At 56.4% G+C, this 27,841-nt stretch overlaps 3 protein-coding genes and 1 long non-coding RNA gene across 22 annotated transcripts in view; 2 read left to right on the top strand and 2 right to left on the bottom strand.

Moving 5' to 3' along the window:
- SMARCB1 (SWI/SNF related, matrix associated, actin dependent regulator of chromatin, subfamily b, member 1) overlaps window positions 1-11,309 on the top strand; it is a 45,582-nt gene extending 34,273 nt beyond the window's left edge. For 5 of the 7 annotated variants that reach the window (XM_055251968.2, XM_055251967.2, XM_055251965.2 and 2 more), the window contains exons 7-9: window positions 2,017-2,207; window positions 10,382-10,513; window positions 10,948-11,309. In XM_055251968.2, coding sequence (XP_055107943.1) covers window positions 2,017-2,207; window positions 10,382-10,513; window positions 10,948-10,987 — 363 coding nt within the window. In that variant the 3' untranslated portion in view covers window positions 10,988-11,309. The remainder of the gene's footprint in view (window positions 1-2,016; window positions 2,208-10,381; window positions 10,514-10,947) is intronic. The other 2 variants (XM_063623454.1, XM_063623455.1) reach the window with 1 other exon arrangement.
- Window positions 11,305-16,498, bottom strand: DERL3 (derlin 3). Of its 7 annotated transcripts, none has more exons than XM_055251971.2 (7): window positions 15,671-16,153; window positions 15,487-15,552; window positions 15,340-15,413; window positions 15,130-15,223; window positions 14,433-14,628; window positions 13,816-13,906; window positions 11,305-11,763 (listed from the first exon to the last, which is right to left on the bottom strand). In XM_055251971.2, exons 1-7 carry the CDS (start codon window positions 15,761-15,763, stop codon window positions 11,676-11,678), a joined length of 702 nt encoding a protein of 233 aa, XP_055107946.1. In that variant the 5' UTR covers window positions 15,764-16,153; the 3' UTR covers window positions 11,305-11,675. The 7 variants fall into 7 exon arrangements, with proteins under 7 accessions (XP_055107946.1, XP_055107948.1, XP_055107944.1 ...); XM_055251973.2 differs by having other exon boundaries at window positions 11,305-11,716; window positions 15,671-16,149; XM_055251969.2 differs by lacking the exon at window positions 11,305-11,763 and adding an exon at window positions 13,488-13,716 and having other exon boundaries at window positions 14,421-14,628; window positions 15,671-16,132.
- Window positions 16,499-16,569: 71 nt separating this feature from the next.
- On the bottom strand, window positions 16,570-21,923 carry LOC129467420 (uncharacterized). Its single transcript, XR_008652386.2, has 3 exons — window positions 21,785-21,923; window positions 17,434-17,551; window positions 16,570-16,870 (listed from the first exon to the last, which is right to left on the bottom strand). It is a non-coding gene; the product is annotated as an uncharacterized lncRNA (long non-coding RNA).
- Window positions 21,924-22,058: 135 nt separating this feature from the next.
- The window catches only part of SLC2A11 (solute carrier family 2 member 11), a 38,876-nt gene continuing 33,093 nt past the window's right edge, over window positions 22,059-27,841 (top strand). For 3 of the 7 annotated variants that reach the window (XM_063623436.1, XM_063623437.1, XM_063623435.1), the window contains exon 1: window positions 22,201-23,332. In XM_063623436.1, coding sequence (XP_063479506.1) covers window positions 23,100-23,332 — 233 coding nt within the window. In that variant the 5' untranslated portion in view covers window positions 22,201-23,099. Of the gene's footprint in view, window positions 22,078-22,200; window positions 23,333-27,841 lie in introns of those variants that run through there. The other 4 variants (XM_063623439.1, XM_063623438.1, XM_055254328.2 and 1 more) reach the window with 2 other exon arrangements.

Genomic DNA, 27,841 nt, shown 5'->3' with positions numbered 1-27,841 from the left:
TCAAACACCTGAGCTCCAGTGATCTTCCCACCTCAGCCCCCCAAGTAACTGAGACTACAGACGTGCACCGCCTCACCTTTCTCAGAGCAGCCTTTTGAATGTTTGTCTCTCTTGTGCCTCTCCTTGGTAGACACACAGTCTAGACTCTGGCATAAATGAATGTGTTAGTGACTGAATGGCAGGGGACAGGCAACTCCATCCATGAGCCCAGGGCAGGGAGGACCTGCTGGGTGGGAGCCATGTGCCCATGGTCCTATGGGGTCCTGTTGGATGGTTCCATGGGCTGTCTGCTGCTGCACGTTCTTCTTGGACCCAGCACCCACGTGGTTTGCTTGGCATTAGATTCCAGTTGGGAAGGGCCAGCACCTCCGATTCCATTCATCATTAGGCATGGGCGTTGTGGAGATAGCAAAGGACATGGGGGCCTGACTGCAGCCCCCATTGCCTGGCTGCATGCCGTGTACAGGATGCTGCAGCTGTGCCCTCGGCTTCCTCCCTCTGCGTGAGGATTCCTTCATTCCCAGAACAAATACACTCTGCCTGTGCTAGGATTCCTGGAGGCAAATGATTCAGATTGTTTCAGACAGTCCTAAGTGCTGTGAAGAAAATAGGGGAGGTGCCAGCATGGTGGCCCGCACGTATAGTCCCAGCTACTCAGGAGACTGTCGGGGGAGGATCTTTTGAGGCCAGCCTGGGCCGACACGGAGAGGCAGCAGGGAAGCCTGCGGGGAACAGAAGGCTCAACCACAGGGTCTCTTCTCTGCCCAAAACACTTGGTACATTGCCTGGGCCTTGTAGAGACCTTGTCTCTACAAAATATTAGCCAGACATGGTAGTGCATGTCCGTAGTCCCAGCTACTCAGGCGGCTGAAGCGGAAGGGTCTCTTGAGCCCAGGAGGTCAAGGCTGTAGTGAGTCATGATCATGCCATTGCACTCCAGCCTGAGTGACAGAGTGACATCCTGTCTCCAAAGGGGGAGAAAATGGAGAGAAGGGTGTGGAAAGGGGCTGATGGGAAGGGGAGCTCTCAGGAGCTGGCACTTTAGCTTAGACTAGGATGCTGAGAAGAGGCTGGTCCTGCCAGGTGAGTGGAAGACCATTCTAGCAAGTGGGTGGTGGTGTGCAGGACTCAGAGGCACAGGGCTTTATGAACATGATCGGGGATTGGGGTGCCCTCATCTCTAAAAGGAGGCAGAAGTCCCCGGAAGGGCTGGGCTCCGAGGCAGTGGTGAGTTCTCCCTGCAGCTGCCCACCCTGATCCTTTACTTAAAAGATAAGGGCCAACAATGAATGGGCAGGTGCACCGTGGCCTGCTTGCCCCGTGGAGCACTGGACAGCAGTGAGGGATGACCCCAGCCCCACACTGTAGTGGGAGGAGTCTTGTAAGCATGACGCAGAGTGAATGAACCTGGACCCCGAAGTGTCCATCCTATTCAGAACAGCCACACCTACTCAAGGGGTGAGAAGTCAAAATGGTGCCTCCCCAGGGGGGCGGGCGTAGGTGGGAGCTCCTGGGGTACAGTCTGTGTTCTCTCCAGCTGGGTGCTGGCCTTCCAGGTGTCCACTGGTGAAAAACCCCTGACAGCACACCCAGGGCCTGGGCCCTCTGGCTGTGAGTCACGCGCTGCAGGGAGTCCTCTGGGGAGTGTGGGAGGAGATGGCCCAGCACTGTGCTCCTCGCAGGCTTCTCTGTCCCCTCACCGTGTTGGCCCAGAGTGGGGTGCATCTGTGAACACGCTAGGCAGGGTTTTCCGAGAGGGGTAAGCTCTGTAAAGGGCATAGACATTGGCTTAAGACAGGGCTTAGGGATGCCTTAGCTGAGCCCTGCCTGGCTGGAGTAGTCATGTAAGACCGATGGCAGCAGGAGTGAAGGGCAGAAAGGAAGGTCCCCGCCAGCACAGGGCACGGGGGGATGGGATGAAGGTAAGGTGGGACTCAGGTGGGACTCAGGCCCTGCTCCTTGCAGCCTCCCTGGGCTGCAAAAGCTCTAACTTGTGTCCTTTGGTTGTTGCCTCAGCTGAACATCCATGTGGGAAACATTTCCCTGGTGGACCAGTTTGAGTGGGACATGTCGGAGAAGGAGAACTCGCCGGAGAAGTTTGCCCTGAAGCTGTGCTCGGAGCTGGGGTTGGGCGGGGAGTTTGTCACCACCATCGCATACAGCATCCGGGGACAGCTGAGCTGGCATCAGAAGACCTACGCCTTCAGGTAGGATCGCGCACGAGTGTCCTCCCTCATCTCCCTGCAAAACTGTTTTGAGAAAAAGACTTCTCTGTGTGAGTGGTGATACCTTAGAGGCTTTCTCAAGCTTTGCAGCATGATCTGGCTGGGGTCTGTGTGTTTGCTCTGTCCTCCTCCCGCCCTGTGTATCTCACCAGGGCTCTGCTGTGCCAGGTAGGGTTAGAAGCACCTAACGCAATAGCTGGCAAAGACTTGGAGCTCTGTCAGGGTGAACCTCAAGTCCTTGCCTCCACGGAGCCCTGGGCCTGCCCCCGCCGTCCACCATTCAGTCGTCCTGCCCCACACCCTCTCTCTCTGCTCTTGCCCAGACTGTTATTTTGGTCAAGGTGACCCCTGCCCAGGGTTCTTCATCTGTTGAACTTGAATTCTGTCTTAAACACAAAGGCCCGCCAAGCTTTTGAGAGTCAGGGGTCCCTAGCAGCTCCTTCTTACTGTAGTATCTCTGCCTTTGGTCAGTCAGAGAGCATTTGATGAGTACCATGCTGGGCTGGACCCCATCCTGGCTGCCCTGGAAGACAGAGACAGGTCACCTTGATCCCTGCCTGCAGCATTTGGGCCGGCTGAGATGGTGGAGGTGTGAACAGAATATTCCAGTCCAGTGTACTCTGTGGTAGGGATGAGGATGGACCCGGGAGAGGCCCTCCTGTTCCTGGCAGGAGGTAGGACTCAGAGTTAAAAGCGAGGTCAAGGCCCAGTGCGGTGGCTCACACCTGCAGTCCTAGCACTTCGGGGAGCTGAGGTGGATCACCAGAACCCAGTAGTTCAAGACCAGCCTGGGAAAAACATGGTGAGACCCCATCTCTACAAAAAAATAGAAAACATGAGCCAGGCATGTTGGTACACGCCTGTAGTTTCAGCTACTCAGGAAGCTGAGGTGGGAGGATCGCCTGAGCTCAAGAGGTCGAGGCTGCAGTGAGCCAAGATCATGCCACTGCACTCCAGCCTGGGTGACAGGGCGAGACCCTGTCTCCAAAAAAAAAAAAAAAAAAAAAAAAATAGGTTGAGCCCTCCCGGGTCAGCAGGACTCTAGGACTGGGAAGCCCCGTGGTTCCTAACCCTGTCCTCTGTGTTGGGATGGGGTGGGGGTGCAGCAAGCATCCCTACATCAAAACAGGATGTTCGGATTTAGTCTGCTCATCAGACTATCATCATCCACATCTGCAGTCATCACTCAGGGATGACAGCTTAAAATGCTCCATGAGGAGCAAATAGGAAGGTCTGTTTTGCAAAGCCATGACAATTAATGGAGCTCGTTAGGTTTGTGTCTAACTTGTTTTCCCAGACATCCCAAGAGATAGCTGTCTACGACTTCCCGTAAATCTGAGCAAGGAAGAAGGAATGAGAGCCACCCACGGGGCTGGAGGGCCCCGGGCCTGGGAAACAGCTGAGTCCCTGCCTGAGCGCCGTGGTGCTGAGATCCTGTGACCTGCCCCCCAGCAGCCCTGCCAGTCACATGGTTCTGCTTCACAGACAGGGCAGCCCAGAAAGGAGGCTGGGGGGCTGGTGTCTGATGCCTCCCTGTTCCCTCGGGGTGTTGCCTGGGAGTGCAGCTGTAGCGTGCATTCACCCTGCACGGAGCCAAGCCCTGTGGCCGGAGAGCCAGTCAAGGGTGGCCTCCCTCCACCAGCGTTGACTCTGAGGCCCCGGGAGGCAGTGATGTTGTGCACATCAACACTGAGCACCTCCTACCCCAGAGGCTGATCCAGTCAGAACCTTCATTCTGGGCTCGCAGGTGCAGGTGGTAGACTGGCTGCCCCCAGCATCCAGCCCCCTACGGTGTTGACCTTCACCTAGTCCTGCAACCGCTGTCAGTGCCCACAGTCCAGGGTCAGGAACTGAAGTCCCCAGGGCCTCTTGACAGGTCCTTGCAGCATCCTTTCTTTCAGCCACCATGGCACCATCCCTCCTGCTCTGACCCGAAGGTGACCTGAGCCTAAATTCCTTGCCAAGTTCCGGGCCCTCTGCAGTTTGCAGAGTGGCTCCAGAGCAGACCCCCTGGGGAGTCCCTGGTGGTGGCAGGTCAGGACTTAGAGGCAGAGGCGGACTCCTTCTTTATCTCATCGACCACTTAATGCATTCCAGTTGTGGGGCCTGGGGCATCACAGACCCCCTGCCCCCTGCTGTCTCTTATGCTGAATGTGCAGGTTTCAAATCTTTGGGGTTAAAGGCAAGGCCATCCCGCTGGGACCAAGGTGAGCACACGTCCCTATCACAGCAGCCAGATGGAGAGGCGGCCTGCCTGGGGACCTGGGAAGTGTCCTGAGTGGGCTTTTAGTATCAGGAGGGCTGCGTGTGTCTTCCCAGTCCCCACACTGGAAGACAGCCGCAAGGACAGGACAGGGCCTTAGGGTTGGCTGTCATCCCTGACTCCAACCCGAGTTCCCCCCACTGCACCACCCCACCCCATGGGATCTTAGGAGGAACTTCATTTAACTCTGTCCCCAGGGAGATCAGTGTCAGTCCTGCCTGGCCCTGCCTGGGGAAAGGAGGCTGGGCTGCTGAGTCCCCAGGTCCAGGGGCCAGTCAGCCCACAGAGCGCTAGACCAGGAGTCCTGGCCTGGTCTCTGCCACACAGAAAGCTTGGCAACTGCTGTGTCACATGACTTCCTTTTTTTTTTTTTTTTTTTTTGAGATGGTGTCTCGCTCTGTCGCCCAGGCTAGAGTGCAGTGGTGTGATCTCAGCTCACTGCAAGCTCTGCCTCCCGGGTTCACACCATTCTCCTGCCTCAGCCTCCTGAGTAGATGGGACTACAGGCGCCCACCACCACGCCCAGCTAATTTTTGTATTTTTAGTAGAGATGGGGTTTCACCGTATTAGCCAGGATGGTCTCGATCTCCTGACCTCGTGATCCGCCCGCCTCGGCCTCCCAAAGTGCTGGGATTACAAGCATGAGCCACCGTGCCCGGCCAGCACATGACTTCTTAAGAAGGGTTTTCAGGTTAGGCATGGTGGCTCACGCCTGTAATCCCAGCACTTTGGGAGGCCGAGGTGGGCAGATCACCTGAGGTCAGGAGTTAGAGACAGGTCAACACGGCAAAGCCCCGTCTCTACTAGAAGTAGAAAAATTAGCCAGGTGTGGTGGTGGGTACCTGTAATCCCAGCTACTTGGGAGGCTGAGGCAGGAGAATTGCTTGAACCTGCGAGGCGGAGATTGCAGTGAGCTGAGATTGCGCCATTGTGCTCCAGCCTGGGTGACAGAGCTAGACTCCATCTCAAAAAAAAAAAAAAAAAAGGGTTTTCAGCTCTGGGCCTAGGTCACTCCATAATGGAAGCACTCGCTGATTCCCCAAGAGCCAGTCCCTCCATCTCTCCCAGCCAGAGCTCAGTGCCTGGCTTCCATACCCTCCTCAGCAATGGAGACATTGATTGGATCCATGGTACAGTGGTGCAAGCTGCTGACCACAGGACATGTGTGCGCAAGGCCACTATGCCCACACCTCAGGGGAACCAGGGCAGAGAACAGCCTGCTCCCTTTGGCAGTGGGACAGACAGGTGACAAGCATGATGGGGAAACAGGGGCATGTGACAAACTGGTCAGAAGCCCTAGGCTCCTAGAGGACAGACTGGGACCAGAGTGACACAGACGTCCTAGAGCCAGTGGAGTGGGATGAAGGGCCAGCGAAAGGAGGGAGAGAGGGCTCAAGGGGAAGGAGGCTGAGCTAGGCAGAGCCTCTGAGGAGAGCTGATCCTGCAAAGTTACTGGCACCTCCCCTGGGCCAGCCCTGTGTTCCTGGCCAGGGACCGGAGGAGACAGTGCCCTGTCTGGCAGAGGAGACAGATTCATGTGCATGGCCATCAGTGTGCCATGGCCACAGAAAGCACCGGAGGCTGTGGGCATGAGGAAGGGCAGTGGGGAGCATAGAACCTGGGGTGAGGATGGCCAGGGCAGGTGCTGATGGGGGACTGCAGCAGGAAGGACTGAGAGGAGGCCAGGGACAGACAGGTGCTTGAGAAGGAAGGTAGGCCCTGTGGATCAGGCAGGGTGTCTGCCCCAGGGGGCTCTGCACACCAGCAGTCCTACACATACAGGGTGGGGATGAAGAGAGACTAAGGGTCAGGGAGCTTGGTAGCTGGGCCTGCGTGAGGGACAGAGAGGCAGTGTCCCTCTGATGGCACAGCATCAGGAATTAGGCTGGGGGACGTCAGGAACACGTTGGGCTGGTTGAGTGTGAGCCTCAGAGTTTCCTTCCGAAGCTCTGCCCGCCAGCCCCTGGCCTGATGTCAGGTTTTATTTGTTTTTTTTAACAGCTTTATTGTGATATGATTCATAAACCATACAATTCATACATTTAAAGTATATAGTGCAGCGGTTTTTGATATATGCAGAGAGCTGTGTAACTATCACCACTGTCAATTTTAGGACTTCTTCATCACCCCGCTGCAGGCAGTCCCGTTCCTCCCCGCTGTCTCTCAGCCCTAGGCGTCCACTCATCCACTTTCTATCTGTAGATTTGCCTATTCCGGGTACTTCATATAAATGGAACCATCTAATATGTGGTCTTTTATGACTGGCTTCTTAGCATAATGTTTTCAAGGATTATCTGTGTTGTAGCATCTTTTATCAGGACTTCATTCTTTTTTATGATCGAATATTATCTCATTGCATGGATACACCACATTTTATTCATTCATCAGCAGATTGACTTTTGGGTTGTTTCTATTTTTCGGCTATTGTGAGTACTGCTGCTGAGAACATTTGTGTGCGAGTTTTTGTGTGAACATCTGTTTTCAATTTTCTTGGATATATACCCAGGAGTAGAATTGCTGGGTCACGTGACAACTCAGTGGTTAGCATTTTGAAGAATTTCTAGACTGTTTTCCAAAGTGGCCGCACCATTTTGCATTCCCACCAGAAGTGTGCGATTCCCGTTTCTCTGAATCCTGCCGGCATTTGCTGTTCTCTTTTTGATCATAGCCGTCTGAGGAGGTGTGAAGTAATTGTGGTTTTGATTTGCATTTTTCTAATGACTGATGATATTGAGCATCTTTGCATGTATTTCTGGCCGTTTGTGTATCTTCTTTGGAGAAAGTGCTTTGCTAGTTTCTTAATTGGGTTTTTTTTATTGTTGAGTTGTAATTGTTCTTTATATATTCTACATAGAAGTCCCTCATCAGATACATGATTTGAAGATATTTTCCCTCATTTGGGGGATTGCCTTTTCACTTTCTTGATAGTGTTCTTTGAAGCACAAAAGTTTTCATTTTGATGTAGTCCAATTTATCTTTTTTTTTTTTTTTTGAGATAGAGTCTCGCTGTGTCACCAGGCTGGAGTGTAGTGCTGTGATCTTGGCTCACTGCATCCTCTGCCTCCTGGGTTCAAGTGATGCTCCTGTCTCAGCCTCCCAAGTAGCTGGGACTACAGGCACCTGCCACCACACCCAGCTAATTTTTTATTTTTAGTAGAAACGAGGTTTCACCGTGTTGGTCAGGATGGTCTCCAACTCTTGACCTCATAATCTGCTCACTTCGGCCTCCCAAAGTGCTAGGATTACAGGCGTGAGCCACCGCGCCCAGCCGGTAATTTATGTATTTTTTTAGTTTGTTGCTAGTGCTTTTGGTTTCATATCTAAGAATCCATTGTCAATCCAGAGTCATGTTGCCCCGGCACCATGTTGAAAACTGCTCTTCCTCCATTGAGTGGACTTGGCACCCTTGTAAAAATCAGTTGAGGCTCCTGGCGGCCTCGGAGGTGTGAATTGCAAACATAAGGGTGACACCAAGTTTTGGCATCTCCCCTTCCTGGTCGAGTGGCTGTGGACAGGTCGTTTTCCCTTGAAGTCTATATTTTGTCATTTGTAATGTGGGGATGATACTTGCCTGCTGCATCACATGAGGTCATGAAAGTGAGATCACATTGAAAGTAAACCTCAAGATACTCGACCGGCATCAGTCCTGGCTCCCTCTGTCACCTCAGACATGAGCATCCCCTGCCTGGGTGTCTTTGTCCCCACCTGCATGCTTTGGATGGTGGGAAGGTCTGGGGTCCCTGGCGGCTTCGAAGCCCATGAACCAGAATTCCCTGGAAGGAGTGGGGAGCAGGTGGCTCCCAGGGTCCCCAGCACCCTTTGGAACTCAGGACAGCATCTCCCTGCCCACATGCCCCCAAAATCCAGGGCAGGCTAGTGCAGGCTCTAGGCCCGTTCTTACATGGTTGGTGCGAGCATTTCTTATTTTAGAACAAACCCACTGGAGTGGAATCTTCCCAGCATCAAGGGGAGGTAAACAAAGGAGCCTCTGGGACCCACTCGCCAGCTCTTGCTTAAGAGGAAAACGTTTTGCTCCCCTCGGTGTGGGCTTGGTGCCTTTCATGTCTGCCCTCCAAGGAAGGCTGCTGAGAGCCCTCACGGTGAGGAATGATGTTTGGGGTCTGAGGCTGGGGCGGTCCCTAGACTGCTAAACCACCCGGTGCTGGCCGGGGACCAGCTGTCAGGAGCTGCTGAGGATGGGTCAGCCCCAGAGGGTGGGGGTGGCGACACTGCCTCTGGCCCTGCCTCTGCGTCACCAGTATGAGCTCGAGCTTCTGGAACTCATCAGCATGGACCTGGTGGGCTGAGCTTCAGCTGTGAGGGGTCAGGCCTGCTGCAGGGAGAGCCAGCTGCAGCCAGTGCCCTGCACTGTGCCCTGTGTGCCCACAGTCCCTGAGACCCCAGGCTGAGGAGAGCAGCACTGAGCCCAACCTGGAACGGGCTCACGGCTACCGGAGCTGGGTGTGCGCTCACTGGTGTGGATGTGCAGAGTCAGGACTTGCTTTGCAAGCAGGCTGGTCCCACAACCTTGAGCACCGGCTACAGGGAGGCTGTGAGAAGGTCCCTGGCCCCTAGGAAGCTCCCTCAATGGAGATGTGTTGGCTGCTTTAATAACAGTCATCCTTCAAAAGCCCTTCACAGCAATAAATGTTTCCATATTCCAGATGAGGTTTGCAGGGACCTGTCCTCTCTATCAGTGTCCGCCTGGCGCCTCCCCTGAGCCCGGCCTGCCCTTGGTCCTCCCAGAGCTCATAGTGTTTTTCAGGGCCGCAGGCTGGCAGGGTGTCCTTCTCCCAGAGAACTGAGCCTAGGGAGAGCCAAGTGGAGGTGCCCAAGTGGAAGAGAAAGGAAAGGACCACGGAGAAGGGAGGGGAAGTGGGAGAGTCATGGTTAGGACCTCACGCTGAGGCCTTCTGCCAAGCCAGGGGTCTGGTGTCACTCAACTGGGAAACACTGTCAGCACCCAAAGCTGCTCTCTGAGGTGGGGGTGACGGGAGCCACTGCATGTGGGGGGCACACGGGCCCTGTGGCATCCTCACCTGTGGTCTCCTTAGCGTCCTGTCACAGACTTGCAAATCAAAGCCCAGAGAGGCAGCAGCCAGCCACCCTCCCACCTCCCCAGCACTCCTGTGCCCACCCCATGCCTGTGTAGCCTCTGTCCTTGCTGCCTCCCTCCTCTGCTGTATCCTTTTGGCAAGAGGAAGGTACCTTGGGGCAGAGTCGGGTGGTCCTTGTGAGACCCAGGGCAGAGTGTGGTCCAGGGATATGGCTTCAGTCTAGCTCCCTGCCAGCCAACTGTCTGATTCTAAGCACAGACCAGCCTCTCGGGGGTTTTGTTTGGCCAGGAGGTGGGCTGAGGGGCAAGTGTGTGGAACGTGCAGGAACAGGCTATGCAGTGGCCCTCAGTAGTGGGGTGCTGGGGACTTCTGGGAGACTCCTTTGCTCCCATTCGCCATCCATCCCCTTTCCCTGATCAGTGGGCCCTGGCTCTGGACACCAGGTGGAGCAGACAGTCCTCCTGCCCCTATGGGTTCCACCTCCTGACTGGCACTGTGGCATCAGCATGGTCCAGCCCGTGCTGTCCTGTCAAGGAGGACCACCTCCACAGCCAGTGGCCCCCTCCTCCATCTCAGAGACAGAGAGATGCTGGGCACAAAAGACCTATTGAAAGTTCACTTTGAAGGGAAGCCCATGGGGTCATGGCGACAACACTGTTGTTCTGGAGAGGCCCTGGTGCCTCCAGCAGCTCCCTTGAGGTTCAGGTGACTGGAGCATCCACTGGGTGCCAACAGTGCTGCTGGGAGGAGCAGGGCACAGACAGGGGCCAGAGCTTTGAGGACTCTCCATCTATAGCTGGAAAAGTCATTCTTCTCACTGCCTCCCCTCCTCATAGCGAGAACCCTCTGCCCACAGTGGAGATTGCCATCCGGAACACAGGCGATGCGGACCAGTGGTGCCCGCTGCTGGAGACTCTGACAGATGCCGAGATGGAGAAGAAGATCCGTGACCAGGACAGGAACACGAGGTACCCCTGGCCCTGTGGTCCTGGGCTCTGCCCACAGGCACCTGGCTTTCCAGGCAGGGGCAGGGCCATTGTCTTTCCCAGTCTCCCATGGTCTCTGGGAGAGAGTGCCTCTAGTGCTGCTAGAGGCAGGCAGGCTTCTGGGTGATGAGGCCCATCCAAGCCCCAGGGTCTGTTTCCCTGCATTGGAACAAACATAATTCCTCAGGCTGAGGGTCTGACCACAGCCCAGATCCAGGTTTTGGGGTCCCTAGAGTGATGAGCAGGGCCTGAGTGGCAGACAGGTGAGGCTGAGAGAAGGCTGGGTCCAACCCTGCTGGGGGCCCACATCCTGCCTCTGTTCCCATCGCCACACCTGGCTGCCCTGTAGAGCCTTGGGAAGGGCGGCGCCCAGGCTAGGAGCTGGCCCCGACTCATTGCCCTCCCCACTCCTCCAGGCGTATGAGGCGTCTCGCCAACACGGCCCCGGCCTGGTAACCAGCCCATCAGCACGCGGCTCCCACGGAGCATCTCAGAAGATTGGGCCGCCTCTCCTCCATCTTCTGGCAAGGACAGAGGCGGGGGGACAGCCCAGCGCCATCCTGAGGATTGGGGTGGGGTAGAGTGGGGGCTTCCAGGTGGCCCTTCCCGGCACACATTCCATTTGTTGAGCCCCAGTCCTGCCCCCCACCCTCCCTACCCCTCCCCAGTCTCTGGGGTCAGGAAGAAACCTTATTTTAGGTTGTGTTTTGTTTTTGTATAGGAGCCCCAGGCAGGGCTAGTAACAGTTTTTAAATAAAAGGCAACAGGTCATGTTCAATTTCTTCAAAGTTTTAGCATAAAAATAATGAGAGCCAGGATTGGGGCTGGGGCCGGGGCCTGGGGGGATGAAGGTGGTATGTGAACAAGGTTGGCACACAGGCCTCACCCTCCTCTGCCTCAGATTCCCAGGTGGGCGGGTGGGGGCGAACGGGGCTCCTGGTAGCACCTCAGCTCCTCTCAGGTCCCCTCAGCCTGTTTTCCTTCCAGACCCAGAGAGCTGAGAAGAGTAGCTGTGAGGCTCAGGGCAGAGGCTCTCTGCCTTTCAGGAACAGCCCTAACCCTGCTCCCCTTGCTTGGCCTCAGGAAGGTGCCGTGAGCTCTCCTGCTGTCCCTGGGCCGCCCTGGCTCTACTGTGTCCAGATGGTCAGGCTACTGCCAGGTGGGGCCTTGCTGCTCTGAAGTCCCCTGCGGAGGGCCCAGTCCTGTGTGGGCACTGCTGGGCTGTCGCCAGCCTGGGTGCAGGAGGGCTGTTCTAGCTCCAGCGGCACCCATAGCCAGGTCAACTGGGGCCCTTTCCCACCCCAGCAGGCACTGTGGCCTGGGCCAGCTCCTGCCTCACAGGCCAGCTGTGAGAATATGGGAATAGCCCTCCCAGCCTGGTGCCAGCTCTTGGGGTGTACATGGTACAGGGAGGAGACACAGCCCGGGGTCCCTCCTCAGCCGTGCCTCCAAGAAGTTCATGTCCCTCTGTGTTCTCATCTGTAATAGGGAGGTGTCCCCACTCTTTAGAATGGACACAGGATCTGGGAGGGCAGCAAACTGGCTCGCAGCTCCAGCCTTACTGAAGAGAATGGGCACAGATCCCAGCACAGACTGCTGCCACCCTCAGCTGTTGGCAGGTCCCTTGCTGCCAGGGCAGGGCTAGGGTCAGAGGCTGCTGTGCTCCCTGGAAGTGGGGTAGGGCCCCATGTGGGGCAGAGGGAGAGCTCTGACTAGGGATTGGGGTTCTTAGTCGCTGAGATGTGAGAGGGGGGCTCCTTTGAGCACGTGTTAGCATGGGACTCTTCCCAGGGAGTTTGCACTCAGGGCCTCTGCCCTCCATCAAAGAGTGGAACTCCCCAGAGCCCCACGCACAGCAAGGGGACAGCTGGCCCTTACTGGAAGGCCTTGAACAAAGGGGAAGATTCCCAGCCCAGCTGCTCTTAGACATGAACAGGTTTCATTGCTGAGGTGTTTGTTCTCAGCAATGTTTGTCCATGAGGTAGGAACCTCAGCAATGAAAGGGTGAGGCAGCCTTGTGTCTCCACAACTCGGGGGATGGAAGGAACCTTGGCTGCCTCACCCCACAGGTCGGGCAGGGCCACCTGGCTGGGAGGTGCCGGGGAGGCTGGGCCCTCACTCCTGACCGCCAGCTCACACCGCCACAAAGCCATCTCCACAAGGTCTGGCTACAACATGGAGGGCAGACTCAACAGAGAACAGTGTTGTTACCATGAAAATGACAATCTGTAGCTGGAGGAGGCCCCATGCCACGGAGCATCCAGAAATAAACCACAACATGGACAGGCCTAGAGCAACAAGGAAAGCTGCCAGGTCAGAAGAGAAAAGTGAGCCACAGGGGTCGGATAAGGCTCACACAGGTCCTCAGCTAAAAAGGGCAGGAACAGAACCTTCCAGAGGTCCCTGCCTCACCCAGTCTCAGGACTCTGCTAAGGTGAAAACTTAGGCTCTGAGGTCATAGAAAGGGCAGAAGACCCAGTCCTGGCCCTCTTCTGCACCTGACTCCATGGGGCTTTGGCGTCACCAGATGAAAAATGAGGCATACACCCACCTGTCAGGGTGGCTGATGAGGGACAGGAGAGGCTAGATTGGCATCAGCCTGAAGGCACCACTGGCAGGAACATCTGTAGGCTGGCTTGGCACAACCTAGGAGAGGCCTGTCCTGGCCTCAGCAGCTGAAATCTGGTGAACTTCCCTGCTGACTGGCAGGCAGCAGAGGCCTATGGTGGGCAGGACTTGCCCAAGGCCCTGGTGGGGCCAGGATGAGAACCCTGAGCCTGTCACCTGTGAGCTCAAAGCTCTGCTGGGCAACCATGGGCAGTTTCTTTGCCCTCTGTGGGCACCCCTATCCTACCACCTGCAGTTGGGCTGAGAGGCCACACTGAGTGAGGATGGGGCAGGCATAGAAGTATGTGGCCGGGTGAGATGGGGAAGCCAGTGCTGTGGGCCAAGAGACTGCAGCTCATTCTGTTTATTCGGGTGGGCCCTTGCATGAGCCCAGCCTTTAGGACGGTTTTTTTCTGCCCCAAGTAGGGGTCACAGGTAGGATGGAAGCTGCCAGAAGCCTCTTAGGCCTGGCCCTGGGTGGGGGTCACTACTGTGGGGGTGGCAGATGGGGTCCCGGCTGTTCCTCAGGGAGGGGCAGGTAATTGGGGTCTTCCGCAGGGGCATCCAGGAGCAGCTTTCTGTGGGGAGGGGCCCGTGTTGAGCAGAGGCCAGCACAGGTCCCCATCGGGGGATCCATCTGAGGGTGGGGAGAGGGAGGGAGGGCTCTCAACACTCACAGGAAGCCAGGGGTCAGCAGGAGCCTCTTGCCTCCAGGCTGGTTGGGGAAGACGTCCTCCAGGAAGTAGTAGATGTGGCCCACGGCAATCCCTGTGAGACAGCCATGGACTGTGGGGTCACCCTCCACAGCCCAGAGTCCTAGACCAGCAGAGCCTGCCCCAGGCCCCCATCCACAGCCTGGTGGCCCCGCAGGCCCCAGAGCATGAGTGCCCCAAAGTCTTGCACAGAGTGCCAGCCCAGGGCGGGCCAGGGTTGGCCCTAAAGGACAAGCTTAAAGGGCCCAGAAGCAGGCAGGACCCAGGGAGGGGAGGGCCTGAGAATAGTGGAGGAGTGGGAGCCATGGGGCAGGAACCCTGACCCACCCATCCCCACCCCCATCAGGACCAGGCACGCATCAGTAGATCTGCCCTTTAGATACAAATCTTCAGGCCGGCTGGCTTGAGGGGCTGTAAGAGCACAGCAGCTGGGAGGGCAGGAAGTTGGGGATGGAGCCAGATTAGAGATCCAGATGTGAGAAGAGCTCCAGCACGGAGGGGAGAGGGGCCCCAGGGCATAAGCAGTGTGTCCTGAGGGGAGTGGCCAGCCTGGGGCAGACTAGATGTACCGGGAGGCTCACCCAGCAGGTCCACGAGGATGGAGTTGCCCAGCAGCAGCGAGAAGCCCATGAGCGCCCAAGGCAGGAACGGTGCCTGGAAAGTGAGCAGGCCGAAGAAATTGACCCTCACCCGAGGGCTGCGGCGGCTCCACACGTACACCAACATGGCCATGAGGGCCTGGCCCAGGAAGAACAGGCTGCCCAGGAGTCCCAGCAGCTGGGCCAGAGTCAAGGTGCTCCGGTGCAGGCCTCAGCCCAAGCCCAGGGCCCCTCTGACTTCCCAAGACCGTGGAATTCTTCCCCTCCTCATCTCCCCTATATGCTATTCTCTCATCAAGATGAGCCTGTGCAATAAAGGCGACACACTCCGCGGGCTTCAGGTCCCACGAGATCTGCCCTTCACACCTACAGCCTCATCCCAGGACCCAACCACTGCCTGTCCCTGCCCCAGTTTCTCCCGGCTACTCGCATTCAGGGCTCACCTAGTGGCCCTGACACCCCACCCGGCTCTTTTGTGCATGGCTTTGTATTTTGCATACAGCACTGAAGATCTAGCCCTGACCCCTGCAGCTGAGCACAAGGTGGACCCTCAACACATACTAAGCTGGAGAGCGCGACTGTGTCCCTGGCATGGCTGTTGATGTCAGGCCCCAGAACCAACACAGGCCGGACCCCGAGGCGCCCTAGCCCGAGGTTCCAGAGCCTGCGGGAAGGATACGGTCATAAGGACGCCCCCGAAGAGAAACATGAAGACGAAGTCGGCCGTGCGGCCGCGGAAGGAGCCCTCTTCCAGCATGCGGCAGTAGCGGAACCTGCGGCGTCGGTATAGGAAGTGCCACCAGGCGGGGCCTCAGTTTCCCCGTCCCGGCCTCTCCCAGCCCGGCAGCCCTGCCCTCCACCCAGCCCGTGTCCGCAGGGCGCGGGATACACGAAGAGCATGTTGAAGAAGAAGCTGAATCCCAGGGGCCCGAAGAAGAGGAAGTTGGTGACGAGCCTCCAGACCTGCGGGGTACGGGTGGTCAGGTGCGGGGTGGGCGGGCCGGGCCCACAGGTGCGCGGCGCGGGGCGGCCTCACCTGGAACTTCCGGAACACAAGGTGCGGGTTGAAGTAGAGTTGAAAGGGGCTGAGAAGCTCCAGCTGCTGTGGAACCAGGGGCCAGTCAAGAGCTGCCCGGGAGCCACGCCGTAACCATGGCGACCCTCACCCCTCCCGCCAGAGGCTGTAACCAAGGCGACGTCCGGTCCGCCCGGCCGCTTACCACCGCGGCGGTGGTGAGAACACAGGCTGCGGTGTAAGCCCGCGTCACCGCCGGCACCTGCAGGAACTCGGCCGCTAGTCCCTGCCACGCCATTGAACCTTCTCAAGCACGCAGAGCCCAGCCAGCAACGCGCTCTTTAACCCGCCTCCCAGCCCCGCCTTCGGCCAATCCGCATCCGAGGCGCTGCGCGCCCCAGGCTGAAAAGAGAGCCCCTGAGCCCGGCAGCCAATGGAAGGAGGAAGAGGGAAATTAGGGGCGGAAAGAGGGAGTGGGCGGGTAGCGGCTGGTGGCCAATGGGCAGGCGCCAAGGATGAGCACGTGGCGGTTGTTGTGGCTGCCGTGGTGGCGCGGGAGAACGTGTGGCCAATGAGGAACTGGTCATTTCGCGGCTTTCTAGGAGCGGTCCAGTAGCGAGGACCCACGACACCACGGGGGCGGGGCTAAGATTGTAAGGGTTAGAGGAGCGAAGACCCAAGCAGGCGAGGCAAAACTGGAAAGGGCGGGGCGCGTGGGCGGGGCGCGGAGTGTGGCGGCTCAGACCGTGCAGGCTCACTTGCAGCTCACTCACGACCTAGCCACAACGTTCTCCTAGGTGCGAACCCGAGACAGGCCCACCTAACCCACAGCAGGGAGGCATTCGGGAATGTGTCCAAACCTCCCCAAACGTCCAGGGTCCCACTCAAATGTGCCGGCCCCTGTCGGGGTTCTTCCTGGAGGCCCACGGAAGGAGAGGCTGGACTGGGGGATTGAGTCCAGGTGGGGCGCGAGGGTTGAGAGGCGCACCAGAGCAGGTGGACAGGCAGGAGAGGGCCTCAATATTTTGGTGGAAAATAGAAACCTACCTACCTACCTACCCTCCCTCCCTCCCTCCCTCCCGTCCGTCCTTCCTTCCTTCCTTCCTTCCTTCCTTCCTTCCTTCCTTCCTTCCTTCCTTCCTTCCACCGTTTATTAAACAACTGTATGCCTGTCACTGTTCTAGATGTTGGGGGTACAGCATGCAATAAAAGACACTGTCTCTTAGAGTCCAGCCAGGAGGCAGTCAATACAATAAGCTAGTGCTGACACTTGATGAGAATATTGCCAAGTGAGGGGTGGGACCACGTGGGCGTCCGCAGTGCTAGGTGGGGTGACCTGGGATGCCTCTGGGAAGATGTGAAGTTTGTCACTTTACAAGCATCCCTGTGTCCATTAGGATGGTAACTGTGAAAAGCAAAACAATAAAATAAGTGTTGGCGAGGATATGGGGAAATTGGAACCCTTGGGCACCATTGGTGGGAATATAAAATGGTGCATCCGCTGTGAAAAACAGTATGATCATGACTCAAAAAATTAAAAATAGAATTATTGTATGATTCAGCAATGCTGCTTGTGGGTACATATTCAAAAGAATCAAAAGCAGGGACTTGAACAGATGTTCATACACCCATGTTCATGGCCCCGTTATTCACAATGGTTCACATCGGTTCACCCACCTATGAGACAGACGAAATGTGGTGTCTACATGCAATGCAATACCATTCAACCTTAAAGGAATGAAATTCTGATACATGATGCAGCATGGATGACCCTTGAAGATATTAGTCCCAGTAACATAAACCAGTCACAAGGCTGAGCGCAGTGGCTCACATCTGTAATCCCAGTACTTTGGGAGGCTGAGGCGAGTGGATCACCTGAGGTCAGGAGTTCGAGACCAGCCTGGCCAACACGGTGAAACCTCGTCTTTACTAAAAATACAAAAATTAGCTGGGCATGGTGGCACGCACCTGTAATCCTGGCTATTCGGGAGGCAGAGGCAGGAGAATTGCTTGAATCCGGGAGATGGAGGTTGCAGTGAGCCGAGATTGCACCACTGCACTCAAGCCTGGGCAACAGAGTGAGACTCTGTCTCAAAAAAAAAAAAAAAAAAAAAAACAGTCACAAAAAGACAAATACTGTATGGTTCCACTTACATGAGAGGGGATCAGGGAGTTATTGTTTACTGAATGCAGTTTCAGTTTGGGAAAATGAAAAAGTTCTGGAGATCGATGGTGGGGATGGTTGCATACGAATGTTTAATACCACTGAACTGAACACTTGGAAACAGTTTGGACAAATTTTATGTTATGTATACGTTACTAAACTTAAAAAAAAATCTCTATGTTTGCTGTCAGGGTAGTGGACTGACAGAGGAATCTGTGAGCAGGGGGAGGCTTTAAGGGACAGTGATTACTTGGGGGTGGTGGAACCTGGAGGACAAGGAGGGGTGGGATATGGGTTTGCTTACAGACGGGACAGGGCTGAGAGGGGAGTCCAAGTGGATTCAGAGGCCTGAGCCGCAGAGTGGATGGATGATGGTGGTCTTTGTTGAGATGGAGGGCTCATGGGGAGAAGGTGAGGGGGGGATAGGGGTCCTGTTCTGGCCTCATCGAATTTGAGGCATCTGTATGACATCACTTGGAAAAATCTGAGTGTGGTGTTGGGGTAGGGGTTGGAGCAGACAGTCCAAATGTGGGTGCCGTCATCCAGCAGTAGATCAATGGTATTTGTAGCTTTGGGCGTGTGTGAGATGCTCAAGGGGCAAGGGTCGATGGAGAAAAGAGGCCAGACCTGGGTAGCCTGACCTGCAGTAGCCAGGCAGGGAAGGCAGCCCCAGCTGGGGAGGCTGAGGGAGGCTGAGCCAGGAAAGGACTTCAGGAGCTAGGCAGTGAGAGTCCAGGGAGACGTGGCCCAGGAAGGGACTGTGAGTTGCAGCCATGCCAAGGTTCCTGGTAACCAGGATAATGGCAGGCAGGAGGGAGAGGAAGGCACACAAATGGATGTGCCTTAACAAACAAGGGGAGTGCAGCCTTGGAGGGAAGTGTGGAAGACGATGGATGCTCTGGACAGGGCCCTGAGATCCCCCGAGGAGACTGGAACTGGCCAAGAGAGAGAACTGGCTGAGAAGGCTCTCAGGTGGATCCCAAGATCATGAGGGTCCCACAAGGGCCCTGAGAGGGCTGTTCCCTGGGGAGTGGGGTGAGACCAGTGCCTGATGAGAGTGGGTTCAGGAGCCTTCCTCCCTGCTCTGGAGGGGACCGGGAGAGCCTGGAGTGCTGGAGGGATGTGAGAGGGTCTGGCTTCATACAGCAGGGGTTGGACAAAGACACTGAGGGGCTGGGGGCTGGGAGCAGGGTGAGCGGACCCCTGCAGACAACCTTGGTTTTCCAGCAAAGCAGGCTAAGGTCATGTTGGAAGCACGCCAGGCAGAGCAAATCCCACCCTGGCAGCCACAGTGTGCGGCAGGGCGGGGACCCAGGGCCTCTGACGCCTGGGCGGGCGCCTGGCGGGCACAAAGGAGCCGGTGCAGGAGGTCGGGTTTCATGTCAGCGTGGGGAAGGGGAGGTATTCCTCCTCCAGGCACTTAGCAGGCGCTGGCCGGTCCTCAACTCAGGGTCAGGCTGGGGCTAACAGGAGGGGCCGTCATTGTCGACAGGGGCGTCTGTCTCCCCTTCGATTGGGGGCCGATAAGGCAGGCGCCCAGATTGGGGGCTGAGAAGCACATTCCTGGGAGGCCAGGAGCCTGGGGTGGGTGGGGGAGGCCAGCCAGGGATGGGAGGGAGGACATCCAGGGAGCAGCAGCTGGGTCCACTGCAGAGGCTCCCTTTCCGGAACCCCGGGATATCCTCAGATGGGGAAACTGAGGCACATAAGGACGCAGAACAGGGCCTGGGGCAGACCTCCATTCTTTCTTGTCCAGTCTGGGGCCCAGCACAGGCCACTCTGGAAACACTAGGTCCACTTCTCCTTGGACCTTTGAGTCCCTCCAGATAATTCTTTATAGAGAGAAGCTCTGGGTATCCCAAGTTCCCAGGGTCCTAGAGATGCAGGGTGTGCCTTACACTAACATTAGGGTGGCAGACCTGCCGGCTGGGCCAGCCTTCTTTCTCCTGTGCTGAGGACTGTGGGTGGGCGGGGGACCTGTGGTCCCTCGGCAAGGTGACAATGGGCTCTGCTCCCCATGCCACCTCCCTGGCATTGTGACGCTTCCTGCTGACTCCCAGAGGATGCCTAGATCTCCTGTCCAGGCCCTTTCAGTGTCTGTAGGCAGGATAGCGCCCTCTGCATACTCCCCACCCAGCTTTCCCCCTCACTGGCCTCACACACTACCAGGAGGGGCCATCCTCAGCCCCCAAGTCTGGAGTCAGCTCTGTACCCTCAGCCCCATGTTGCACTTTATTTTTTTTTTATTTATTTTTTATTTATTTTTTTTGAGATGGAGTCTCGCTCTGTCGCCCAAGCTGGAGTGCAGGGGCGTGATCTCGGCTCACTGCAAGCTCCGCCTCCCGGGTTCACGCCATTCTCCTGCCTCAGCCTCTCTGAGTAGCTGGGACTACAGGCGCCTTCCATCACGCCCGGCTAATTTTTTTGTATTTTTAGTAGAGACGAGGTTTCACCGTGGTCTTGATCTCCTGACCTCGTGATCTGCCCGCCTTGGCCTCCCAAAGTGCTGGGATTACAAGCGTGAGCCACCGCGCCCAGCCACTTTTTTTTTTTCTCTAGAGACAGAGTCTTGCTCTGTTGCCCAGACTGGAGAGTAGTGGCGTGATCACAGCTCACTGCAGCCTCAACCTCTTGGGCTCAAGTGATCCTCCCACCTCAGCCTCCTGAGTAGCTGGGACAACAGGCGTATGCCACCATGCCCCGCTAATTTTTTAATTTTTTTTGTAGAGATGGCGTCTCACTGTGTTGCTTAGGCTGGTCTCAAACCCCTGTCTTCAAGCAATCCTCCCTTGGACTTCCAAAGTGCTGGGATTACAGGCATAAGCCACCACGCCCGGCCTCCTATGTCACCCTTGATGCTCCCATGGAACTCTCTAGTCCTTTCCCTTCTCTTCTATGCCTCACCACCACCACTAACTCTTATTCAAGCCTCAGGTTTTCTCCTCTAATATTGTCCCAGCTCTCTGAACTATTCATTCTGTTAAAAAAAAAAAAAGGCCGGGCGCGGTGGCTCACGCCTGTAATCCCAGCACTTTGGGAGGCCGAGGCAGGTGGATCACGAGGTCAGGAGATCGAGACCACGGTGAAACCCCGTCTCTACTAAAAATACAAAAAATTAGCCGGGCGCGGTGGCGGGCGCCTGTAGTCCCAGCTACTCTGCAGGCTGAGGCAGGAGAATGGCGTGAACCTGGGAGGCGGAGCTTGCAGTGAGCCGAGATAGCGCCACTGCACTCCAGCCTGGGCAACAGAGCGAGACTCTGTCTCAAAAAAAAAAAAAAACCAAGAGGAGGAAGGCTGGGTGTGGTGGCTCACGCCTATAGTCCTAGCAATACCGGAGGCTGAGGAAGGCGGATTGCCTGAGCTCAGGAGTTGAAGACCAGCCTGGGCAACGTACAGAAACCGCATCTCTACAAAAAATACAGAAATTAGCCAGACGTGGTGGTGCATGCCTGTAGCCCCAACTGGGAAGGGGGAGAGAGCCAGGGGGCTGAGGTGGGAGGATCGCTTGAGCCCGGGAGGTCAAGGCTGCAGTGAGCAGAGATTGCACCACTGCACTACAGCCTGGGTGACAGAGTGAGACCCCGACTCTTAAAAATATTTAAAAAAAAAAATGTTTCCTGGCTGGGCACATTGGCTCATGCCTGTAGTCCCAGCACTTTGGGAGGCCAAGGCGGGCGGATCACCTGAGGTCAGGAGTTGGAGACCAGCCTGGCCAACATGGTGAAACCCCATCTCTATTAAAGATACAAAAATTAGCCAAGCGAGGTGGCACGCACCTTTAATCCCAGCTACTCAGGAGGCTGAGGCAGGAGAATCACCTGAACCCCAGGGGGCGGAGGTTGCAGTGAGCCAAGATCGTGCCACTGCACTCCAGCCTGGGTGATAGAACAAGACTCTGTCTCAAAAATAATAAAAATAATAAATATGTTTCTTAAAAGCAAAATAAATAAAATTTTAAAAATAAGAGGAAGAGCAGAGGGTGAAAGTGCCTCCTACTCCAGGAAGCCCTCCTTGATCACCTTCAAAGGGACCAGAGCTCACCTACTTCTGTTAGAGTCCTGAGCACTTAATTTTTAAATATATTTTATTCTAAAGGCAGTCCATGCCTGTTGTAACTAACCACAAGAATCAGAAACAAACTGAATATTTGTGTACCTGCTAGTGCAGCTGTATTTTCCTCTTGATGACACATAGTGCCTCTTTTGGGCCCTGAGCACTTGTCCATTGGGGGACCTCTCCTCAGGGACTGTGAGCACGGGGCCCACCCCCTTTGAGCACAGGGACCTCTGCAATTGCTGTGAGTAGGCTTCCAGCCAGCCCCTCCCAGAAGCAGCTGTGTCCCCCTTGGCCCTTCCTGTCTGGGCCACGGGCTATTTTTATCACTGAATCTGGAACCCACACAGCAGCAGCTGCTTGTGGCCGGAGCACAAGAACAACAAACCATCCAGGTGGGTTGTGTCAGGCTGCAGAGGGAGCCGCCTGGGCCTGGCCCTCTGAACGTGGTAGCAGATTCTGGACTTTCCAGGAATAAGCTGGTCTCTGGGTGGGATGGGGAGGGAGGAAGCAGAATGGAGCAGAGGATGGGTTGCACTAGCCAGGCCAGGATAGGGGAAGGGCCTGTGCAAAGGCCCTGAGGTAACTGGGGGAGAGGAAGACAGCAGAGGAAGGTAAAGGAGGCAAGGAAGAAGAGTTGCTTGTGATGCGAGGGAGGAGCGGGGCCAGGCCAGGTAGAGGTGTGTCGGCTGTGGTCTCTGTCCTAATCAGATGAGCAGGGGAGGAGAGCGGTGGCCCGCAGTGGCTTGCATTAACAGCGAGGGAGCGGAAGGGTTAGGATGGCTGAAGCCACAGGCCTTAGCGAATGCTTGGTAGTCAGAGTGAAGGTAGGAGGGGTCCTGGCCTACCCAACTTGGGGGACAGTGAGCCCCCACTGGGCGGAGACATGGGTGAATGGTCAGTAAGGGAGGGAGACCACTTGTTGAGTTGGGCAGGTGAGCTTGGGGTGCTGTGGGGTGGAAGCCCTCCCTGGCCTCTAGCCCAGTCCTCCCAGCTCCTTCCCTTCCGTGGCCCTGGTCATTCCTGCTTCATGCAGAAGGGCTGCGGTTGTCCATATAATGGCCCCTCTAGGCCTGGTTTCTGCTGCGGAGCTGGCACAGGCAGGGGCTTGGTAAACAGGGAAAAACAGGGAAACTTGTGAAGACAGAGACCTGGACTCCAGGGCTGGAGATGCAGCCTCGGGGCTGGCATTGTGACCTGGCCACTCCCTTCCCTCCTTGGCTCTGTGTCCCTTTCTGTGAGATGCGGGTCAGAAGGGTCCATGTGTAGAGTCTCTTTCAGCTCCAAGGTTGTACTCTGATCTATAATGGGGGTATCAGAGATTTCTGGGTGGAAGCCCCTTCCTGTAACAAACACAGCTGGCCTCCCCATCCAAGGCCCATCTCTGCTATGAATAAGTGAATGCTTGTGAGCAAGAATGCACCAACAGAGGAAGCTGGAGGGCCCCTGCCAGTCCTCTCTGCCGGATCTGTTCCTCGCTGTCTCCTCTCAGCCAGGAGCTCTCATGGGCCTATGGTCAGGAACAGCCAGAGAGGCCTGCAGGGCTGGGGAGGGTGTCGCTGTGGGTGTCTTTTTTCCTGCAGGAGCTCAGCTTCTGGCCAGGGGAGGAGACACTGAATCCCATACCAAGCAGGGAGTGGAAATGCACTGGTGAGTGGTCCAGGGCAGCCATGGGGCAGGAGAGCTCCTGATGAGGACAGGAGGAGGAGGGGATGTGCTAGGCAGGGAGAAAGGCTTGAGCAAAACTGAGGAGGCAGGAATGGGCCCGTGTGCTGCTCATGGACTAGGCAAGGACCTGTGAAGTGCGAGAGATAATAGCTGCTCAGTGATCTATAGCCAGACTGCACTATGGCTTTTACTAAACTCACCGAAGCCTCATCACCACCTGATGAAATAGGTTACTATTACGGATGAGAAAATAGGCTCAGAGAGGTTAAGTAACCTGCCTGAGGACACACAGCTAAAGAGGCACAAAAGCAGCAGTCCTGGCTTTGCCACCATGACGGGTGATGGAAGGGACCCATGTGGAGGAAGTGAGCTATCCCTGACCCCATCACTGGGGCACAGGGGAGTGAGGGGCATCACCAACCAGCTAACACTGTGCAGCCCCAGACCCTTTTCCACTCTGGTTTGGAGGTGAGAACTTTCTGCAGCCTCTGGGCTCCCGGGGAGTGTCTCTGACACGAGACTCCACTCCCGAGCTGCTTGCCTGCTGTCTGGGCCTCGTTTTACTGTCTCTGACCCTTCATGGCTGATGAAACTGTCCCCATTCAGCCCCCAGCTGTGGGACCTGCCCGAGCCTGTGTCCTGACTGTCATGACCCAGAGCAATTGCCAGGAATTCCCACTTCCTGCTGTGGCCGCTGCCAGAATGTCAAAGCCACCTCCGGCCAAGCACCGCAGAGCTCCAGAGCATCTGGTGGGGGCTTCCCCCTCCCCTACCTCAGCTATTTTCAGGCTCAGCGCTGTGGGCGGTGTTAGGGGAGAAGCAGATTATCTGTTTGGCAGAGTCAGCCATATGGCAGGGCCAGGGATACGAGTTCACAGAGACAGAACCTGAGACAGATCTGTCTTTGACTTCAAAAAAGCCTGGTGGAGTGGCACGTGGCTGTAGTCCCAGCGGAGGCAGGAGGATTGCTTGAGCCTGGGAGTTCGAGGCCAGCCTGGGCAACAGCGTGACACTCCATCTCTACAAAAACAACACTAATCTTTAGGGACTGGGGCCACAAATCTGGAAAGCCTCGTCCAGGACTAGTGACTCAGAGCCATGGGTCTGGTGGAAGGAGAGGTTCAGAAAGGCCTGGGTTCAGCCGGGTGCGGTGGCTCACGCCTGTAATCCCAGCACTTTGGGAGTCTGAGGCTGACAGATCACCTGAGGTCGGGAGTTCGAGAGCAACCTGACCAACATGGAGAAACCCATCTCTACTAAAAATACAAAATTAGCTGGCGTGGTGGCGCATGCCTGTAGTACCGACCCCTTGGAGGGCTGAGGCAGGAGAATCGCTTGAACATGGGAGGCAGAGGTTGCGGTGAGCCGAGATTGTGCCGCTGGACTCCAGCCTGGGCAACAAGAGCGAAACTCCGTCTCAGAAAAAAAAGAAAGAAAGGCCTGGGTTCACCCCATCTCCCACCTGGCTTGCATCCACTGATAGCCCCACCAGGCAGCCAGGCCCTGCTCCCATGAGTGAGGGGTGTGCTCCCCATGACAGGTGATTGTCCAGCCACTGGGATGGGAGGCTCCTAACAGTGGGCTGAGATGAGAACCCAGGTGACCCATCCTCTCACAGTGACACCACCAGAGCCCCTGCCTCCACGTCCTCCTCCAAACACTCACCCAGCCCTCCAATGCCCTTCACTTTCATGAGACTGGGGGGCCTCTTTAAGAAAATGAATGCAGGCCAGGCGCGGTGGCTCACGCTTGTAATCCCAGCACTTTGGGAGGCCGAGGAGGGTGGATCACGAGATCAGGAGATCGAGACCACAGTGAAACCCCGTCTCTACTAAAAATACAAAAAATTAGCCGGGCGTGGTGGCGGGTGCCTGTAGTCCCAGCTACTCGGAGAGGCTGAGGCAGGAGAATGGTGTGAACCCGGGAGGCAGCTTGCAGTGAGCGAGATTGCGCCACTGCACTCCAGCCTGGGCGACAGAGCGAGACTCTGTCTCAAAAAAAAAAGAAAATGAATGCAAAACAGCCGGGCGCGGTGGCTCATGCCTGTAATCCCAACACTTTGGGAGGCCGAGGTGGGCAGATCACCTGAGGTCAGTAGTTCAAGACCAGTCTGGCCAACACAGCGAAACCCTATCTCTACTAAAAATACAAAAATTATGAAAATTAGTGGGCTATGGTGGCAGGTGCCTGTAATCCCAGTTACTCGTGAGGCTGAGGCAGGAGAATTGCTTGAACACAGGAGGCGGAGGTTGCAGTGAGCCGAGATCGCGCCATTGCACTCCAGCCTGGGCAACAAGAGTGAAACTCTGTCACAAAAAAAAAAAAAAAAATGCAAAACAAATGCAAGATTAGATCGCAAAGTGAGTATTTGAAATGCAAACAAAAATGACCAATTTGGTTGCCCCACTGGAGAGAAGAGAAAACCGAGGCTGTGGCACGGAGAGGGCTTTCTTGGTGAGGGCAGACGCAGGAAGGCACACCTGTCCCACTGCTTGCGCATCCCAAACCAGCAGAAGGTGGTCCAGCCACAGCGGACTGGCTGCTTTGGTATCTCCCCACCCCCTTCCAAGGGGCCCTGCTTAGAGGCCCCCCTTCATCCCAAGGAATGCAGGCGTCAGTGCTTCAGACTCTGGCCTAACCACCGTTCCCACCTCCCAGGCCCCCACCCTTTCCCTCCAGATGTGGGCACAGCTGTATTTTTAGAACAGCCGACCACGAGGACATTCTTTCCTTCTAATTAAGATGGCTTCAAATCTCTCATCCGCAATCAGCCCCATTGTTCAGTCCTCAAACATCAAAGGGTGGCCAGGAGGGGCCACCCCAGCTGGTAGTGGGGTTGGGGTTTGTTTTCTTTCTTTCTTTGTCTTTGAACCATTATGCTGGAAATGAGACCCAGAACCGGAGTGGATGCCAGCCCTGAGGAGGAGGATGAAGCAGGGCTTTGGGTAGTTTGCAGGACCTGCCTCTCTGCACCCCTGCACCTTGTCCCCAACCTTGAGTGGGGTTGCCCAGCTAGGCTGCAGCCCCCCAGTGCACCCGTCTGAGGTTAGGGTCTGTCTGGGACAACTGGAGGATCAAAAAAGGCCCTGTGTTGGCTGGGCGCGGTGGCTCTCGCGTGTAATCGCAGTGCTTTGGGAGGCCAAGGTGGGCAGATAACCTGAGGTCAGGAGTTCCAGACTAGCCTGGCCAACATGGTGAAACCCCGTCTCTACTGAAAATACAAAAATTAGCCGGGCATGGTGACTCATGCCTGTAATCCCAGCTACTCAGGAGGCTGAGGCAGGAGAATCGCTTGAACCCTGGGGGCAGAGGCTTCAGTGATCATCAGGCCTCCCGACCTCCTCCCGCTCCCCCGCAGGAGGCTCCTGGTGTGGGACAGAGATGCCCACCCACGTGGGGGCAATAGGAAAGGCTGCAGGGAGGTATGGCCTCTGGGTAGCCTTGAACCGCGTTGCAGTCCTCCGTGCTACAGCGCTCTCAAGCCCACTGACAGATAAGGAAACTGAGGCTCAGAGAGGCCAACAGGGTGGCCTAGAGCTGCTCAGCCCACTAGTAGTGAGGTACTCAGGAACACTAGGTCCCCGCAGTCAGCCGTGCCCCGCATCCCTCACTCACCCCCAGGGGTGGACCGAGCCTGCCGCTGCCTGAGCCTTGGCTCAAGGTAGGAGGCAACTGTCCCGCCCCGCATGGAGCAGAGAGGAGAGCCACGCAGGCGGGCCGAGGCCGGGTGGGACTGGCGTCGGGCTTCTCAGCTCCCCATGGTCCAGGCCCACCTGGCCCCGCGCTGCTGGATGTGAGGACAGGGGAAGTGAAATCGCACCGGGGCAGGTGGCGCAGGGCGGGAGGCTGCAACACGGTACAACGGCCAGGACTTGAGCGCCCAAGGGCTGAGGGGCAGGGAGGGCAAGGCAGAAAAGGGAGCCTCCCCAGATGAAGTGCCCCCTACCCAGCGGCGCTTGGGCGCAGGCCTTTGTTTCACCGCCACCACTGAACCTTCGCGAGTCGGCGGCAATCGCTGGTACCGGGTTTCGCAGAGCCCGGGCTCTGTCGCCCCCTCGCGGCCGGAGCCGGTCTGGGCGGCGTCGGGGAAATCCCGAAAAGCCTGAGGGGAAGAAACTGAACGGGGGCGGGACCCGGGCGCGGTGAGCCCATTCATTCCCCGAGGGCTGGGAAAGTCTCCATCAGGAGACGGAATCCCTGGGATGTCCCCAACGCCGGGCCCTGCCTCCCTAGGCCCGGGTAACAGGCATTTTCTAAGACAGTTCAGGGACACGGAGGCACCCCGCTAGAAGAGCCGGTGGGCTCCGGGGCGGGGTGCGGGCCGGGTGGGAGTCAGTATCACCAGCGGGCTTCGCTGGATTGATTGTTTTTATTTATTTATTTTTAAATATTTATTTACTTATTTTTGAGACTGAATTTCGCTCTGTCGCCCACTCTGGAGTTTAGTGGCACGATCTTGGCCAACTGCAACCTCTGCCTTCCCGGCTCAAG

This window comes from Symphalangus syndactylus, chromosome 18 (genome assembly GCF_028878055.3).
Source record: "Symphalangus syndactylus isolate Jambi chromosome 18, NHGRI_mSymSyn1-v2.1_pri, whole genome shotgun sequence".
NCBI classification, from domain to species: Eukaryota; Metazoa; Chordata; class Mammalia; order Primates; family Hylobatidae; genus Symphalangus; species Symphalangus syndactylus.
This window is presented reverse-complemented; position numbering and strand designations above follow the sequence as displayed.